This window comes from Poecilia reticulata, chromosome 23 (assembly GCF_904066995.2).
Source record: "Poecilia reticulata chromosome 23, P_reticulata-male-v2, whole genome shotgun sequence".
NCBI classification, from domain to species: Eukaryota; Metazoa; Chordata; class Actinopteri; order Cyprinodontiformes; family Poeciliidae; genus Poecilia; species Poecilia reticulata.
This window is the reverse complement of record NC_088852.1, coordinates 2,847,183-2,865,833: the sequence shown is the minus strand read 5'-3', so window position 1 is coordinate 2,865,833 and position 18,651 is coordinate 2,847,183. Positions and strand designations below refer to the sequence as shown.

At 38.8% G+C, this 18,651-nt stretch overlaps 1 protein-coding gene across 2 annotated transcripts in view; it reads left to right on the top strand.

Annotated features, from left to right (window-relative positions):
- The window catches only part of LOC103459341 (leucine-rich repeat-containing G-protein coupled receptor 5A), a 45,094-nt gene extending 26,531 nt beyond the window's left edge, over window positions 1-18,563 (top strand). Inside the window, exons 7-20 of one of the 2 annotated variants that reach the window (XM_008400838.3) lie at window positions 5,014-5,082; window positions 5,194-5,265; window positions 6,011-6,082; window positions 7,593-7,661; window positions 9,235-9,306; window positions 9,462-9,527; window positions 9,783-9,854; window positions 11,451-11,522; window positions 11,708-11,833; window positions 11,913-12,049; window positions 12,999-13,082; window positions 13,582-13,825; window positions 13,891-14,051; window positions 14,496-18,563. In XM_008400838.3, the coding sequence (XP_008399060.1) occupies window positions 5,014-5,082; window positions 5,194-5,265; window positions 6,011-6,082; window positions 7,593-7,661; window positions 9,235-9,306; window positions 9,462-9,527; window positions 9,783-9,854; window positions 11,451-11,522; window positions 11,708-11,833; window positions 11,913-12,049; window positions 12,999-13,082; window positions 13,582-13,825; window positions 13,891-14,051; window positions 14,496-15,190 (2,011 nt within the window). In that variant the 3' untranslated portion in view covers window positions 15,191-18,563. The remainder of the gene's footprint in view (window positions 1-5,013; window positions 5,083-5,193; window positions 5,266-6,010; window positions 6,083-7,592; window positions 7,662-9,234; window positions 9,307-9,461; window positions 9,528-9,782; window positions 9,855-11,450; window positions 11,523-11,707; window positions 11,834-11,912; window positions 12,050-12,998; window positions 13,083-13,581; window positions 13,826-13,890; window positions 14,052-14,495) is intronic. The other variant, XM_081604087.1, reaches the window with a different exon arrangement.
- Window positions 18,564-18,651: the final 88 nt, after the last annotated feature.

The window sequence follows — 18,651 nt, the reverse complement described above, 5'->3', positions numbered from 1 at the left end:
TTATGCTAATAAATTTGCATTATTAAAATATTTTGTTCTTACTGGAACCGTCTCCAGCCCACATCGTTGTAAATCTGTCATTTTTACTGTAAAAGTGAATTTATTGCCCGGTTGGCTTCTTGTTGTCATCAAACACAGAACAGCAACGGCCTTGATGATGAAAAACGAAAATAAATCAGTAAATCAGACGAATAATTTGCTGATTTATATCACCACACATGTTTTTCTTTCCCAAACCAAATAATTACTTATTGTAAGGCGTATTTACAGAAAATAACTGAGGAGCCAGGATGTAAACGAGCGTGATTTAGTGTATTTATGTGTCGTCCGAGGAATGTGTGTGTGTGTGTGTGTGTGTGTGTGTGTGTGTGTGTGTGTGTGTGTGTGTGTGTACAGAAATTTTTCAGGTTTAAACGCTGCTCTGGAAATACTTGAGCAGAAATGTGCGCTGTGTGTGGCCCGGCCTCTATGCTAATCTTAATTATGCACAGACGGACCGCATGTGTTTATGTGCGAGTCGGGAGGCTGTATACCTGTACAATCAGCAATAATAAACCGCGGCGCACTCTGATGCTCGCCCAAAACTACAAACACAAACGGGGAGAAGCAAACGGAAACGGGGATTAATTAATTCAGCCGTGTTGGTTCAGCTCAGGCTGATTTCAGCTGAGAGGAGAAACCAAACGCAGACGTTTCTCAGGAAGCAGCAAATCAGGAATAAACTAATTTATTCAAGAATCTGGGAAGGAAAAACCGAAGCCAAAACTAAAATCAAAGTCATCACACGACATTCAATGTGTTTTACTGGCGTTTTATTTGACAGAAACTAGTGAATAATTGTAACATGGAAGGAAAATTATGCATTATTTTCACATTTTTCTACAAATCATAAATCTGAGAAGATCCCTTTATTAAGATTCCCCTAAATATTTCAGCCAGCTGCCTCAAAAACGTAGCTACAAGCTAAATATGTCATTATCAATTTAATTAGAAAGCTAAATATTTAATTTATAAACTAAATATTTAGTTTCCACTTAATTTTTTTAAGACCAAACCAAATATTTAGTTTACCAGCTAACTGGATATTTTTCAAGCAGGCTACATTGTTAGCTCCCAATCTGCATATTGAGAGAAAAGAAAATTACAAACGGGAGACGAGATCAGTAAAACCAGCAGGAGTTCAGATAAAACTTTTATTTTGGTAGTTCTTTTCCTGTTATCAACAAGTGAATTTGAATATTAGCTCAATATTTAGCTGGAAGCTAAATGGTGCTAATTAATTATGCTAACTAGATATTTAGCTTCAAACAAAATAGTTAATTCGAAGCTAAATATTTACTTTGAAGCTAACTAATTAACTTGCTAATGAAATGGTAAACATCAAGCTAACCAGTTAGCTCAGAGCTAAATATCTACTTTGAAGCTAACTAAATACCCTGCTAATAAAGCATAAATTTAGCTTTATAAATGAATAACTTAGTGAAAATAAAACTTTAGAGGCGAAACAACCCAAATTATTGCTGTAAACTTTTCACTTTAACTTTACAAATGGCTCCCAATTTGTAAAGTTGTCTGACTCTGTTTTTCTGGACTAATTTTTTATATGGTCCAAATATAAAGTACTAAATCGCACAAATTATCCTCACAAAATGTGATTACTTATTTTTTCCGTTCACTTCGACGCTCTCCAGTTGAAATAAGCAGCAAGCTATGAAAATGGAAATAAAACCAGGCGGCGACACACACATTACTGCTCCACCTGCACTTGATTCAGTTTTCGTTAAATTTAATCCGCTTACAATAAAACGTGATGAAAACCTACATCTTCAAACGGTAATCGTCAACAATCACAACCTTCCAAGCGCCATAAAAAGATCTCTGGAAAGAACGCAGCTCCACTATTGTTGCTAGCAGTGATCCTCTGAACACACACATGGACTCTCATGCTCAGAACCAGATTGAAACGATTTCAATTTAATGGTATTTTCACAATGTGGGAGCTTGTGAGTAGCTGTGTGTGTCTGTGGAGCAGCCACCTGCATCCCAGAGATGGATGAGAGGAGCTAATTGAAGCCACATGTGGACTCGAGGAATGCTCTAGTCTCTACTGGTGATGAAAGGGAAGAGAGGAGGAAGGAGGGACAGTTAAATGTTTCTTTAATAAAGTTAAAAGTCAAAACAAAAAAGATTAAAGCAAAACATGAAGCTGGAAAAACAAAACGTTCACATGACATTTTTTCCAAGCCTGAAATTTCCACCCAAACGCATCGTAAAGATGGTCATTTCATATTTGAGGCAACAGTCATCTGTTTTTCCCAATGAAGAGTTTGTTCTTACCTTAATTGACGTGGAAGCAGAAAACACAAAAAGTCAAAACCTGATCGTTGTTTCACAGATCAACCTCCTGGGTTGTCTAATTCATAGAAGAAGACGACGATTCTTGTATTGGTTTCAGAATAAATGCGACATCCACGTTGCGGAAAGACAAAATGATGAAGCTTTTGTAACAGTTTACAGATAATGATAATTTAAGTAGAGCTTTTGTTTGCACCGCTTAAATTAGAGCAAACAAAAGTTTCTATCACAACATTTAGGCTGTTTTCCCAGTAGATTCGGTTGGATTTTGGACAAATTGCAACATTTGTTTCATTTCAAGCTGCTGAGGTTCCCCTCCTCGCCTGTGGGGGCGCTGCACCAACAACGACTGAAGGAAATTACACAAAAACCTCTGAAGAAGATACTGACCGAAACTTCCTTCTTTATGAAATAGAAACAAAAATGGAGCGGAGTCGCATTTCTCTCTTATCCAAAGATCACGAGTCATTTCTCCCGCTAGCGCTAGGCTAACAGGTTTCTTTTGGGTGTATTTACCCAGAATGCCTTGCACTGTAGTCCACTTCCGGCTTCTGGATGGGTCTCCCGTCCGCTTGCCGTTCACATATGCATTCAAACCAAAAAGTCAAATTGTTGTTGTTTTTTTTTCTCACAAATTTTTGCCATTTGGATATCAAACATTTCCAACATTTTTCTAAAGAAATTCTGAGATTAATCTAAAAATTTTAGCTTTTCAATTTTAATTTACTACTTTTGTTTCTCAGTCTACAAGTGCCATCGTAAAAATCCAAAGTTGCGCTCAGTGTCTGTCGTTTCCTTCAGTGGTTCTTGGCGTAGCGCCCCCGCAGGTTGGGAGGGGAACAGGTTCTTCAAAACGTTTAGGTTTAACTCGGAGCAGTGAGGAAGAAAACCACAGCAGCTGAAAATGTGGCCATTTTGGTCCCAATTGAACCGAATCTACGGGACGACCAGGTGTGAAAACAGCTTTAGAGATTAAGTTTCCTTTTCTAGACTTCAGTAAAAACGACAATCTCAGCTAGAAATGATGATTCAGGTGTCAATTTAATGGATATTTTCCATTTTTGGTCTGACATGCTAACTCCATTCAACACAAGGTCTTTTATTCCAATCATATCCAAGATGATTTATAGATTTCAAGTGTAGAGCTGACAGTTCCTGCATATTTGTGAACTTCTTGATTTATTTTGAAGGATTCCCGATGTAAATGTGACAGTGGAGATGTTGTGTTTTCACTCCATCATTCGTATTTCCAACCTACGTTGGCTACATGTTGATGTTGTCCGTTGTCGAGAGGATTCTCATAAATTCAGTCAAGATGTCGAATTTTCAGTGTTGAGTCAAATGGAAATGTTGAAGAAACTGTTCCTGATTTCCTCTAATAGCTCGACGTGGTACATACTGTCCTAATTTACCTCCATTATAAAGGTACAATAAGTTTCAATTCACAATTCAGCCTTTTGTTGTTTTAGAGGTCAATAACTTACGACTGTTGGAGATTTGGTAGGACCAGCATGTAGTAGATAATAAAGAGGCAATAAAACAAGATAATGATAAGATGAGATAAGATTGGCCTTTATTGTCTCCGGCAGGAGAATCGGACTCTTGTTGTAGCAGAACACAAACAGTCCAACAGAACTTTACAAGGCCAGAGTACCAGGAACCCAACACCGAGTTGTTACACAATTCCCAACCCACTCCAGGATTCAGAAATGCCAGATTATTGTTGTTGTTCGGAACATGAAAACATGGCTTCCAAAGGATTTGGACTTTTACTGCTTAAAGACGATCCGTCTAGATTATCGGAGGCGTTGCCAGTTTTTCACTTTAGAGGCAACATTATTGGTTCTGTTATCTGTAAAAACAGCTGAAATTATTCTGTATTTTTGTTAATTTGGTTGTTGATAAAGTAAAAATGATTCTCAATTGCAGGATTTATAATTTATGTTGGTCATTGTAGACAGTAAATTTGCTAGAAAAAAAACTAAAATTGAGATTAATTTCTGAAATTTCAGAGAAAAACATGGAAATTTCTGAGTTTCAAAAGTTTAGCATTTTCATTTTCCAAAAATCAGAAATTGTCTTGAAATTTTAAAAAATTTGTCTCAATTTCAGTTTGTTTTTTTAGCCAGTTTTTGACTTTTGAAACTTGGAAATTTAAACTTTTTTCTAGAATGTTTTTGACTATTCAAAGTCAAATCTCAGTGTTTTTTCTAGAAAATCCTGAGCTGAATTTGTGTATGATTCTTTTTCCTAGCAAGTTTTTGATTTTTCAAACTCGGAAATCTTGTTTTTTTCAAGCAGAAATGAGAAATGTTCTCCTTTCTATCTACAATTCCCTTGATAATTGTGATAGTCTAGTAATTAGTTAAAATAAATCACATTTTATTTGAAAACCATAACATTTTCAACTCAAACATTTTAGCCACTACATTTTTTAATAAATGGATAAATAAGCTCAACAACAGATGTATTGATTTTAATCTGTTATTCAGGTTATTAAACCATCAAATTGGTGAAAATCCTTTATAATGTGGTTGTTTGATGCTTTCCACAACATTATCAGTTTTATTTATCATAATCAACCTAACGCATATAATCGAGTTTCCTACCAGCAGAAATAATTGTCTTGTAAATATTTTTTGTCTTTTTTTTAATCAGGGATTTAAACTACAACAGCCTGGTTGAGTTTCCCACGGCCGTCCGCTCACTCAGCCACCTCAAAGAGCTGTGAGTCTGAACTTTCTGACCAGAAAACATTTTGTGCAAAAGCACCAAGTTCAGTTAAGATGAACATATTCAGGATAAATATAAGATAATTTCTGTTGTCTCTGTTTTCAGAGGTTTTCACAGCAACAACATCCAGTCCATCCCGGAGCGAGCCTTCACTGGGAACCCGTCTCTGATCTCCCTGTCGGTACCAACGACCCAGAAACTCTCGCTTCAATATTAGTCATTGGTTTATATTAATAATGGATATCAGCCCAAATTCCCTCATTTTTCTTTTATGCCTGGATTTATTAAGAAATCGCATCAAAAACGCTGTTTTTCTGATTTTGTTTAAAATTCTGCCAGAAATATGAAATTTGAGATAAATCTCAGAAATTTTATAGAAAAACTTTTACATTTCTGAGATCCAAAAAAATTTCAGGAAGTCTGAATTTTTCAGATTAATCTCAGAAAATGTGACTTTTAAAACTAAGAAAATTCCCAGAAATGTCTGCGTTTTTGCTAGAAAATTTCTGATTAGTCTCAACATTTCTGAGCTTTTTCTTTCAAATTTTTGACTTTTTTAGCTCAGAAATTTCCTTGTTTTTTTTTTTTTTTTTAGATTAATCTCAAATTTTCTGAGTTTTGTTCTTGCAAATATTAAACTTTTAAAACTCGAAACTTTCCAAGTTTTTTCTAGAAAATTTCTGATTAATCTCAACAGTTCTGAGCTTTTTCTTTCAAATTTTTGAGTTTTGAGAAACGTTTGAATTTTTTAGATTTTAAAATTCAGAAATGTTTTTTTTTTTTTTTTTTGAGAAAATTTCTGAGATTAATTTCAACATTCCTGAATTTTTTGGGGAGAACTTTACTCCTTTTTTATCTATAATAGACGTAACAGTTGTAGTTTACTGCCTAACAAACAAAAAACATGTTTTTTGTTTGCCAGATTGTTTTATGACAATCCAATTCAGTCTGTGGGACGGTCGGCCTTCCAGAACCTTCCAGAGCTTCGGACGCTGTGAGGAAAACACACTCACCCAAATCAGTTAGAAACTTCAAGATTGAATTAGCTTTTAAAGATAAAGTAACATTTCTGAGAAGGAAAAAGTGGCAGTAGCTCCAGTAATAAGATGTTTTTTTTCACTCCAGTCTGTGCGTCACACACAGCAGTCCACATTTTCAGGGAACGCATTTGCAGAGAGTGTCATTGTGTGTGTGTGTGTGTGTTGCTAACTGCAGTTAGCCTCGTCAGTGACCAAAACAAAGAGCTAAAGCCGAAGGTCTGGTGAGACATCATTCCCAGATCTGTCCTCCAAAAACAATAAATAAATGTGAAAATTATCTAAGATGTTTGTCCAAATTCTGCTGGATTAGCTCAATATTAGCGCAGTGACTGGGAGCTAGCAGGGGTTAGCTGCTAGCAGGCGTTAGCTGCTAGCAGGCATTAGCTGCTAGCAGGCGTTAGCTGCCAGCAGGCGTTAGCTGCTAGCAGGCGTTAGCTGCCAGCAGGCGTTAGCTGCTAGCACATCAGGTGGTGCTAATCTGAGGCCATGTTTTGTTTTTGCATAGTTCTTTTTCTAAACTAAAGAAAACTTTAGATTTTAAATGTTTCTACTGAAAACTGTTTTTCTTCCCTCCAAAAAAGAGCGAAGAAACAAGATAAATTCATTTTCTTACATTATACACAAACTGCGGCCATATTGGATTTTCAGTTTGACTTTCCAAGTCAGAATTTTGACCTTTGGGGGATTTAAATTAATTTCTTTTTGTCCCTCTTATTCAGAAACTTTAGCCCAAAATAGGACAACAAGTGAAAATGCGACTTTGTGTTTAGCTGAACGAGTGACGTTTCTTTTTCCTCCGACTAGAGAAGCAAAAAGTATTTAGTTAAAAGTCTAACTGGTAAAATTATAAATAATTTAATGTTTAAAAGTATAAAGTTAAATGGAAATTATGATATTCTAAGGATAAAAATGGTAATAATTCATACAAGTAACCAAAAATAACAATTTTTTTCCATTTCAGTTTCTTTCAATAAAAAACTAATGAAACTTTAACAAAAGCTGCAGCTGTGTGTCTGAGTCTGGCGAATGTTTGGTTTGTTTTTCATTCAAATCCAGAAATTTTACTCAAATAAGACGATAACATTACTCAGGTAAAAGTGCAGGGTAGTAAATACACTTGTAAAAGTAATTTTTTCCCCTAAAAGTAGTTAAAATAAATGTAATTGAGTAAATGTAACTAGTTACTAACCAACTCTGCCCCCTACTGGCCATAAAAATAGAAACCAGGTTGAAAATAGTTTTGTGATCAAAGTGTTTTCTTCTTCTATGCATCAATCATTGAATTTCTCTTTGCCAGAGGATCCCGTCAAACTTTATTTTCCTTTCACTCTCAGATGAAAAGTAAAGGTCAGCTTAGGGTGACTCTGTGTTTAGCCTCATTAAATCAGGCGCTAATTACACAAAGAATGTGAGGCTCAAACATTTTCTGTTTCCTAAACGTAACTCTGCCTGGTTTTCTCTCAGCTCTCTGAACGGTGCGGCAGAACTCGCAGAGTTTCCAGATCTGTCGGGAACCGAGGGTCTGGAGAGCCTGTAAGACTCGCGCACACACACCCTCAGAGGAATGTTTCATATCTGTTTGCTGTTGCAAGGCCTCTTCACTGTGTGTTTTCAGAGCTGAACCCCAAATCAAACTGTTGTTGTTAAAAACTGCAGTTATTATCCTATCTGGCAGGCTGTAGCTTTATTATTCCTGCAGCTCAGCCTGAAATTAAAAAGCCCTTTTGTCCTCCCTTTGCTAAGCCAAATTTCCAACTGATAATAAACACGTTTGCAGACTTTGTTGTCTTGTATTTTTCCCTCTAAACTCATTTCTGAAGGTGGTATGAGTTCAGCTGTAACCAGTAGGTGGAAATGCAAACGGCAACCAAACAAACATCCCACGTTTTTCCACCGTCTGCCTTCAAAATGACCTTCTGACCCAGTCTGACCCAGTTGCATTAAATGATCCCACAATGTTGTTATAACTCATTTTGTCTAATCAGGGCTTTGAACAACTGTTAGTCCTTCACAGATTTATTTTTATTTCTTGTCGCACCTAAAAGTTTTGAGCAAATTTAATAAATGGAACAAAATGAAAATGTCTTTTATTAGAATAAACCTCACCTGTCGTTATGGAAACCTTTAAATGTGGCTGGATTAAAACATTTCTGGCTGAATTTCATTAGTAGCAAAGACTCGAAATGTTTCTGAGTATCTCCAGAAGAAAGTATTTGGAAAAATACTCGTTAAAGAAAACGGTTCCCGATTCTCAATTTGATTCCCCGACATAAATTAAGATTTTAAAATGTTAATTATCTACATTTTTACTGTACATATTAGCTGATGTCATCAATGATTGGTGTTTTTCAAAAATACTTGATTTATCCCAAAGAAAATGTAATTTTGTCGTAACTCGTATCATCCAGGTAAAGAATCATTTTGCTTTTCTGTAGCAGTCAGTGTTACAACCAACCTGTCGAAGCCTCTGACTGAAGACGGTTAAGACTTTGTAACCAAAGTCTAGCAGAGAGATGTTGGAGTAGGGGATATGATCTATGCTCACTGAGATGGATGGAAAACCTGAACTGTCCTGCTCTGCATCCATGAAGCCCCATTGTAAACTCCTCTGGGATTTGGGGTCAAAGTTCAGCTTCTGTTTGACTTTTTCAGATGCTAATCAGGTTGCTACGCTTCATAACATCTGTCCGAAACCCGTCCAGCTGCACAGCCTCTAAAACGAGAACCGATAGTTGTTCAACAAAAGCACCTCAACCAAAAAATATGAACCAAATCAGACGCAACGTGACGGAGCTTCTCCAACATGCTGATGGTTTCAGGCTGTTGACGAAACTATCAGTCTAGTTGAGAAAAGGACTGAGAGAAAGTGAAAAAGCAGCCAGAGTCCAATGATAAATCTTTAAAATCATGTTTTAAGTTAGAAGAGCTGCAGTCCAGAATGTTTTTAGACACCTGCTGGTCAGTTGGACGTCCAGATGGGGTCTAGAACTGCAGCATGTTTCGTTTCGGTTCAAAATGCTGGTTTAGTGTCTCCAGGAACAGAACTTTACAGCTACAGCTCCTGCTCTCTCAAACAGATGTGACACATTTCCCTTTGGGCTTTCAGGACCGTCACTGGAGCTCGGATCACGTCTCTTCCCAGTTCGATGTGTGAGCAGCTTCCAAACCTTCAGCTGCTGTAAGTCGGTCCGTCGTCGTCCCAACGCTCATCGTTTAGCCGATCCTGTTGAAGAACAAACCTCTCCACCTTAATGTGCAGCGAGCTGCTGCGTTTAAGGACCGTTGGACGTCCCTGACAGCTGCTGATGGCTAAAACTGTGTTTGTGTCTGCAGCGACCTCTCGTATAACAAGATCCAGACTCTTCCAAGCTTCACTGGCTGTGAAAGCATCCAGAAGATGTGAGGTTTATCTTCATTTCCTTTAAACGAAGGAGTTTATCTCTCTTTTCTGGGCAAGGAACAACTTCTGTCAACCTCTCAGACCTATACAGAGGTTACCTTAGCAACCAGTAAAACGCATCCAGCTGTGCATGATGGGAGCAATTAGCAGCAGCGTTGTCTGTTTTAGACCAATCAGAAGCCAGGAAAACGCTTTAAAGTAGAAAAATGTAAAGTGATGCAATGGAAACAGTGTGGCTGATCTTTGTGTTGCAGTGATCTCCACCATAACGAGATAGAGGAGCTGAGGGAGAACACCTTCACCGGCCTGATGACCCTTCGCTCGCTGTAAGATTTAATTAGTCTTCAGATCCTGACACATGAACCCGACTTAAACCTCCTTAAGTTCTTCCAAATGGACGCGCTGATCAAGGTGGTCCGCTTGTCGTTGGAGGAGAGGAACGACTGCTGCTGCTGCTCCGTCTGTCCTGAATGAATTCAAGGAAGAGCGATGCAAATGAGCAAAAGTAAAACATCAGAATGGAGGAAACATGAAGCAGATTTGTGCAGCCGCCACACCTGTAAAACATTTTAAATGTATTGAATGAAACTAACCAAACACAAGTGAGAGACGGCTGATGGAGAGGCGGGTCATTCTCAAATCATTCTGCCAAAAATCGGATTAAAGGTGTGGTAGTTACAGACTGTCAGGTTGGATAAGCCAGGGGAATGAAGACCAGAGGATCTGAAGATTGGAGGGATGGCCAGGGCTGCTGAGAGGCTTTAGAGGCTGGAAACAGGTGACCAGCACTCAGGACGCTTGTAGAGTGACCCAGACTCTAAAGGCTGACGACTCGAGTGACCAGCACTCAGAAGGGACTCTGCAAACTGAAGGATTGGTCTTCGCTCTAAAGACTCCAGGAGTGTTTGGAGCGAAGGAATTCCACCTGTTGCCTAGCAACCCGGGCAGAGCTCCAGCCTGGTCAGCTGGTTTCCCGCTGTACAATGGCTGCTGGAAAAGACGAGACTTTTGTTGTTGACTTAACATCCGGAAACTATTTGCTGCGTTTCTGTTGGTTGTGCAGGAGGCTCCACTTCTGCTTTTTAAAGATGTACGGTTTCATAGTTTGCAGGTATTTTCATGTGCGAGTGTAAACGGTGAGTTGGGGGCGTGGCCAGCGGCAGCTTGTTTGGATTTAAAGTGACAAGACCTAAAACAGTTAAAATCTGATTATCTAAGAATGATTTTGTGCCAAAAATATAATGAACATGATTTGTGTAGGCCACAGAAAGAACCAGATCATCCTTTAGGTTTTGGTGGACAGTCCTGCATGTTTTAGTGAGACGGATTTCTATGACGACGATGGGAAAAAAGGAGTAAATTTCCTAATTACTTGAGGAGTAACCGTCGTTCTGAAAATTCAAGGAGTGACTCGAACACCTTGACGACTTGAAGGATGACTGGGACTCTGAAGACTCGAACAGTGACCAACACCTGGAGCACTTGAGGAGCAGGGGAAGCCTGAAGGGGCTCCTGAAGCAGACTGCAGGAAGGAAGGCTCTGTTGATCAACGCAACTGAAGGAGACGGTTCTCATGATCATGATGAGGATACCAGCAGTGACGAGAATGATGCTGGTGATGCAAGAGATGGAGATGTTACCCCAACCCACTACAGCCCCAGAAAACGTTGGAGAAGTTGAACGATGCAGCTGTGGGACAGACCTTTGCTTTTCAGGCGGACATGTTGATCCTGCGCTGCTCACTTCATGCAGCCTGAATTCAGATGCCGCTGCTTTTAAATCATATTTTAAAGAAACTCCAGCTGAAAGTGTTTGAGTTGTGACGGGGGAAGGACAAAGACCTTTGAACTGTTCTCCAACCATAGCTCCTCATTCTTGTTAGCTTTGTGTGATGTTGATGTTTTATCCCTTTTCTTTTGTAGAGATTTATCCTGGAACCGGTTGTCATCTGTGAAGCCAAACTCATTCTTTGCTCTGACGTCTCTCTCCAAACTGTGAGTTTTTCTGCAGCTCTTTTTACAAACCTGATGCATTTAGATCCTTAATAAATCAGAGGATTTTGCCTCAGGCCCTCTCAGGAGGTTAAACTGCCCTGTTGGTAGCATTAAGCAGTAAAATCTGATTACTGATGATGGAAATACTTTGGTGTGAACAACTGGAGCATTTTCTGTGTCTGCAGTGACCTGTCGTCCAATCAGCTGTCCTCTCTGCCTCTTACTGGTCTGCAGAGTTTAACTCGCATTCGGCTGGTGGGAAACGATCAGCTGATGGAGTTAATACCCCGAGAAGATCTGCCACGAGTCAGGTAGATTCCCCTTAGCCTGTTTATTTTCTGTCCACTCTGCAGTTTCTAGGAATAAATGCTAAGCGTTGTGTCTCCTCAGGGTGATGGAGCTTCCCTACGCCTTCCAGTGCTGTGCCTTCATCTCCTGTGAGAAGAGAGGAGAAGGAGGATTATCCTGGGAAAGAGAGGAGGCAGCAGACTCCACAGCGAGAGACACTCCTTTCCTTTCCAGTCAAGGTGAACGCCTCAAAGTTCCTGAAGCAAAAGAACCAAAAGAAAACATTAAAGAGGAGACAGAAATGTGAAAATATTTAAAAAAACACGAAAAAGAGAGATTATGGCGCCGCCTCAGGGCCGGCAGGTAGAAAACAATGAGTAAATTTACAAGTTTTGAAACTCAAAACTTTCTGCATTTTTTTTTTACCTGGAAAATTTGAGATTAATCACAAAATTTTAATTGGAAAAAAAACAAAATTTCTGAGCTTCAAAAGTAAAAAAATTTAGAGACAAATTCAGTCCTTTGGACCTAATCTCAGAAACTTCCTAAGAAAAAACAGACATTTTTTGAGTTTCAAAAGTCGGAGGTTTTTTGACAAAATGTTAACTTTTGAAGCTCATAAAATTTCCAAAAGTCGAAAATGTGAGACTTTTCAGAACTTTAAAAAAATATAAAAATTCTGGAAAGTTTTTGATAATTAAGCTCAAAATTTCTGAGATTTAAAAAAAAAATAAAATAAATTCTGAGCTTAATCTCAGAAAATTTCTAGAAAAAAAACATTAAAATTTTTTGAGTTTCAAAAGTCAAAAAATGTTTTGATAAATTTTCAACAGTTTTTGAGTTTTGAAACTTTCCGAATTTTATTTCTGGAAAATTTCTGAGATTAATCTTATAATTTATGTGATTTTGTTTTCAGAAAGTTTTTGACTTTTCAAACCCAGAAATTTCCATGATTTCTAGAATTTTTTTTGTTAAATCAAACAAAATGGATCAATTTAATTTATTCATCCTGAAGAGTTTTTAACACATTGAGTTCAGAGGTTCTCAATAAAAGTGGCTTCGATTGACCTCACTTCATTGTTTTTTGGAAATTTGGTTTTAATAGAATTATGCAGCACAAAAACACACTTAGTAAGTAATTTATTAATTTCACAAACAGCATTTTTCTTCTCGTTGGTTTGGGTTCAGTGGACCAGGACTGGGACGATTTTCTGATGGAGTTTGAAGACGAACCAAAACCTCAACACTCTGTTCACTGCAGCCCAACTCCAGGTAGCAAAATGTCTCTTTATGTTTTTACAAGTTACAAACACATAATATATATATATATATATATATGTAAACTGTAATTAAAGCTGCAGTCTGTAACTTCCATAAAGACGTTTTTACATATTTAACATTATATTGTTGCAGTTTAATATTATGCAGATGAGCTGCTGTACTTTTCTAAAGAGATGCACTAAGTACAACCAGAGCCAGGAGGGGAGGGGCTTAACGCTGTCAATCATCTCATGAACTCGCTGCTAAATGTACTAGTAATAAAAATAGATCATCATTACAGGAAAACTGTTTACCCACAGTCGTCAGCAGCTATGCTAACTAGCCTTACCATTGATGACAGGTTATGCTAGCTGCGATGTAGCAGAGCCCAAAAGTGATTGACAGCGCTAAGGCCCGCCTCCTGATCAGATCATCCTGCATCAGTTTAAACTAATATGTTGTTTTTATTAAAGTGACGTACCGCAGCTTTAAATCTCTGGATCTGTCTCAGGCCCGTTCCGGCCGTGTCTCCGCCTTCTCGGCAGCTGGATGATCCGAGGCGGCGTCTGGCTCATCGCTGCAATCTCATTGGTCAGCAACGGTCTCGTCGTCCTGTCGGTCTTCTTCTCTCCAGCCAGCGTCGTCACGCCCCCCAAGCTCCTGATTGGCCTGCTGGCTCTGGTGAACGGCCTGATGGGAGTGTGGAGCGGCTGGCTGGCGGCGGTGGACGCCTGGACGTTTGGCAGCTTCTGGAGGTTTGAATACAGTTATTATCTGACTGACTTGCTCCTCCTTGGCTTTAATGTCTGTTCTGTTGCAGGTACGGGGTGAAGTGGGAGAGCAGCTTCCTGTGTCGCCTCAGCGGCTTCCTGTGTGTGTTTGCGTCTCAGACCGGACTCTTCCTGCTGACCGTCGCGGCTCTGGAGCGATGTCTGTCTGCTGCAGGGGCAACACAGAGCAGCAAAGCTGACAGGAGCAGCGGTGAGGAAACGCCAACATTTTGTCTCCATGTAACTTAGAACCGATGTTCTGTCATCAACCCTGATTCATGTAGCAGTTTTATAAAGTCACGTTTGAATAAGGTTTGAAGTTTTTATTATCCAGTGTTTATTCTGCACCCAGAATGCATTGCTGCAGAACAGGAAACATTTTAAAAATATATATATCTGACCAAAGTGGTCAATTAGGCAAAATCAGAAGCAAAGTTGGCAAAACTCAACTTCAAATCTGACACTGAGTGAAAAATCTGCAGGTATTTATGAAATAAGACATTTTAATATAAGAACCATTGTAGATAAAAAAAAATACGTAGCATCATGTTTCAAATCCACTGAATCATGAAGTTTGAATTATTTGATATCCTATTTGTAAAAATGCAGCAGCATATTTTAAAACTCAGCCGTGTTTTATCTCCTGTTCCCGCAGGTCGTTCTTCGTCGCCGCTCTTCATCCGTTTGTCGATCTTCCTCTGCTTCCTGCTCGGCTTCGTCATCACGCTGCCTCCGCTGATGGCCGGTCACAGCAGCTCCTCCTTCTGTTTGCCGCTACCTTCGTCGTCCTCCTCTTCCTCCTCCCTGGCCTTCGCGGTCTCCTTGGTGCTCTTCGACTCGCTCTGCTTCCTCGTCATGACGCTCGCCTACACTCGCCTTTACTGCCGCGCCAGCAAAGCTCCGCCAAACTCCGACGACGACGCGGCGTTGACTCGTCACGTCGCCTGGCTGCTCTTCTCCGACTGCCTGCTCTACCTCCCCGTCGCCTTCCTCTCCTTCTCCTCCCTCCTGCGGCTCCCCGCCGCCGGGCCGGAGGCGGCGAAGGGAGTCCTGCTGCTCGTGACGCCGCTTCCGGCTTGCGTTAACCCGCTTCTCTATCTCCTCTTCAACCCGCTCGCCAGGGGAGAGCTGGCGGCGCTGGCGGCTCGCGCCTGCAGGGGCGCCGCGGCGTCGAAGTTACAGAGAAGGGGCGTGACCGGAGGACGGCCGCTGGATTCAACGTACGACGAAGACGCGGAGAAGCAGTCGTGTGACTCGACTCAAGCGCTGGTGGTTGTGGAAGGTGTGAAGGAAGAAGAGGAGCAGAGGAGCAAGACGCAACAGTCGCTGTCGGCCGCCCAGCGTCGCTAAACGGACATGAAACTCACACGTGTAGCGTTTGTTTGTCTCACCTGACAAAAGCTTGAATATCGATCCCAAAGGTTCTGCTTCATTCTAACAGAATCTGCCTCATTTTAACGGGGAGCTGTTGTTCAAAATTCACGTTTTCACTTCAATTTGGGTTTGAACTGCTTCTAAAAGCAGGTGAAGCACTTAAAAGAACAATAAGTTAATGTTTTTGGTGTCTGGAAAAAGAGTCATTTCAAAAACCTCCCAAATATTAACTCGCATTCTACGGGCACTATGCCGTTACCTAGCAACGAGTGGAATTCCGCCTGTTACCTAGCAACCCAGGCAGAGCTCCAGCCTGGTCAGCTGGTTTTCCGCTGTACAATGGCTGCTGGAAAAAGACGAGACTTTTGTTGTTGACTTACCATCCAGAAACTATTTGCTGCATTTCTGTTGGTTGTGCAGGAGGCTCCACTTCTGCTTTTTAAAGATGTACGGTTTCATAGTTGTGCATCTGTTTGCAGCTATTTTCATGTGCGAGTGTAAACGGTGAGTTGGGGGCGTGGCCAGCGGCAGCTTGTTTGGATTTAAAGTGACAAGACCTAAAACAGTTAAAATCTGATTATCTAAGAATGATTTTGTGCAAAAAATATAATGAACATGATTTATGTAGGCCACAGAAAGAACCAGATCATCCTCTAGGTTTTAGTGAGACAGATTTCTATGACGATGATGGAAAAAAGGAGTAAATTTCCACAAAAAAATGAAGAAATTTTAAGTTTAACCTCAGTTTTATTCCACTGTCCTGATTAATGAAATCCTGATAATCTGAAGCATTTAAATGTGAGAAAAATGTGAAACTGAGTCTCAGTAGCTGATTGACATGATTTCTGAGGATATAAATGCATTTTTTAGGTTTTATTGTTGATTTTATTGGTGTTTTCATGCGGTAATCCCATCTAAATGAGGCGAAAACACGTCCAGGAATTACTTAAGGGACCAGATTTCATGAATTCTTGCTCTGCTTTTCCAGCTCTTGTCAGGTGAGATCAAACCTACAGGTCCAGCAAATGTAGCAGCAGCTGAAGAAACGAAGCCTGAACTCATTTTTTCTCTTTTGTTCCCGTCTTGACCAGACAGTTTGTTTCAGAGGGTCGCAGACATCATGAAGGGTTTCATTTTAAAACATGGTTTTGCAGCAACGCGCCACCAAATGTTCGCTAACGTCTCGTGTTTCTGCGAGGGAGTGTGAAAACTGCAGCGTGCGTGAGAGTTTTATCAACCTGGAGGAGAAAACCAGCTGCAGAATCATCCGTCTGAAATGTTTCTATCTTTAAGCTCATTCTGGCCTCATTTTCAGGTCACGAGTGTAAAAATAATCTGTTTTTGTGTTGTAAATAGGCGCTACTGTGACAATCTTCATTTATGTAGACTGTGAGAAATCTGTTTTTTAAAGGTTTTTATTGTATGTATATTACAGTTGTTTTTTTTAACGCTCGTCTTTTTCATGTTTGTCGTGTGACGTGGTGATTGTGAACACTGTTTTACAGAAATGTGACCTAAAATACCTGCAGATTTTCTCACCTCTCCTGCTAAACTTTTGGTCAGGAGAAACATTTTCTACTTCATTTATTTATTTTTTTTAAAAATGGTCCGATGTTATATATTTTTTAGAGGAAAAATTTTAATCTTTGCTGCTTGTGGTGATTTAATGGATATTTTAGAGTTGAATAAATCAACTCTGTTGGCTTTTAAATCAAAGCTACTTCATGTATTTCGATATATTTTTAATCTAACATCAAAAAACAGCTGTTGAGAAGTTTAAGAAGTGAAACCTGCTTTAATTAACATAGAAACTGATTTATAGCCATGATTTTTCTTTATTTATAATCAAATAAAACATTAAACTTTTACAAAAATAAATAATTTCTTATTTTCAGTAAAGTGCTCCATTAGTTGGGGCAATTTAAGGACATAGTCTAAAGATAAATGATGAAAATGGATGGAATAAATTTATTTTTTTGCTGTTTGAGTAAATTTAATGCAAATATTTCATGAAAAGTTTTGTTTTTTTTATCTGAAATTCAGACTTCTCCACATTTTTCATTTAACTGAAGAGTAAAATGTTGCAAAACAAGATTTGTTTTAATCTTTAGCCTTGATTATTAAAGTAGTATTAAAATAATCCAGCTGTGGTAACTTTCCATACAATTGGGCATCTAAAAATTTATTTTGACACAGTATTGATCAATTAAAAGTGGATTTTTAAATATACGTTTCAAACAGTAGAGCTGTTAAAGTATAAAAAAGGATACATTCGGGAAACAGCCGTTTTCAAAGAATGAACAAATTATTTCCACACTTGCTGGTATTTTGGTAAGCAAAGTTCTTATTTTTGGTGAATCACGTTTTTATAACCTTTTTGCTGTATTTTTCAGGTGGGAATCAGAAAATACAAACAAGTTATTTCATTTGAAACAAACTTAAGTGGATAAATTCAACATTTAAGATGAGTCTGCTTCAAATATCTGGTTATTACAGGAAAAAACTCATAAAATCTCTATTTATTACCAGAACATAATAGTTGAATAACTACAGAAACATGACCAGAGGGACTGGGAATCAAACCCATGACCTTCGATAAATTACAGGGTTGAGCAGGTTACAGTATTCATGTTGGATTTCCTCTCAGTTTTCAATCATTATTGTGTTCATTTAGCTTATATCTCAGCTTTTTCTGTGTATTTCACCTCCAGTGTTATATGGGCAGGTTTCTCTTTGATATCATCTCATTTTATTTTGAATTCCACTAATAACCTAAATAAGATGGAAGCAGATGGAAATTATTTTAGATCATAGTTTCCGCCTCCCTCAAAAATTACCCCACAGTTGGTCTAATTGTAACAACAAAACTTAACTTTGGTAAAAGAATTTGTCTCGATATGTTTTTCTGTATGTGAAGTGGTGATTTCTGGTAAAAAAAACACGTTTTCAGTGTCGTACTTTCAATATCTAGCGCTTTCACTTGAATAAAATAAAGCATAAACCAGACGAAATAAGAGGGCGGGGCTTAAGCTTAGGCTCCGCCCTTTTTTAAATGTGTCACCACAGCAACAATCAAATGAATATATAAAAAAATTAATAATCACAAAGCATGACTGAATGTGTGCTGTGTTAAAAGTTTGCTGCTGCACTTTTCTGTAATCAGCACTTAAAATGTAAACAAATTAAATGTTTCCTGAAAACGTAAAATGGTTATTCCCTCCAAATGTTCATCTTGTCCTCTTGTAAATCTTTGTAAAGTACCTTGAGTATTTGTTGGAGTCTAGTTTGTAAAGTTTAGCTTGAAGTTACAGTTTGTGACGTAAATAAATCAGCAGTGCTGCAAAATGTATAGTTGAGTCTGTTATTACAAGTTTGCATTAATGTAAACCAAGTTGGTTTCTTTACTAACTTCGCCAGATCCCTTTTCACTCTAAATT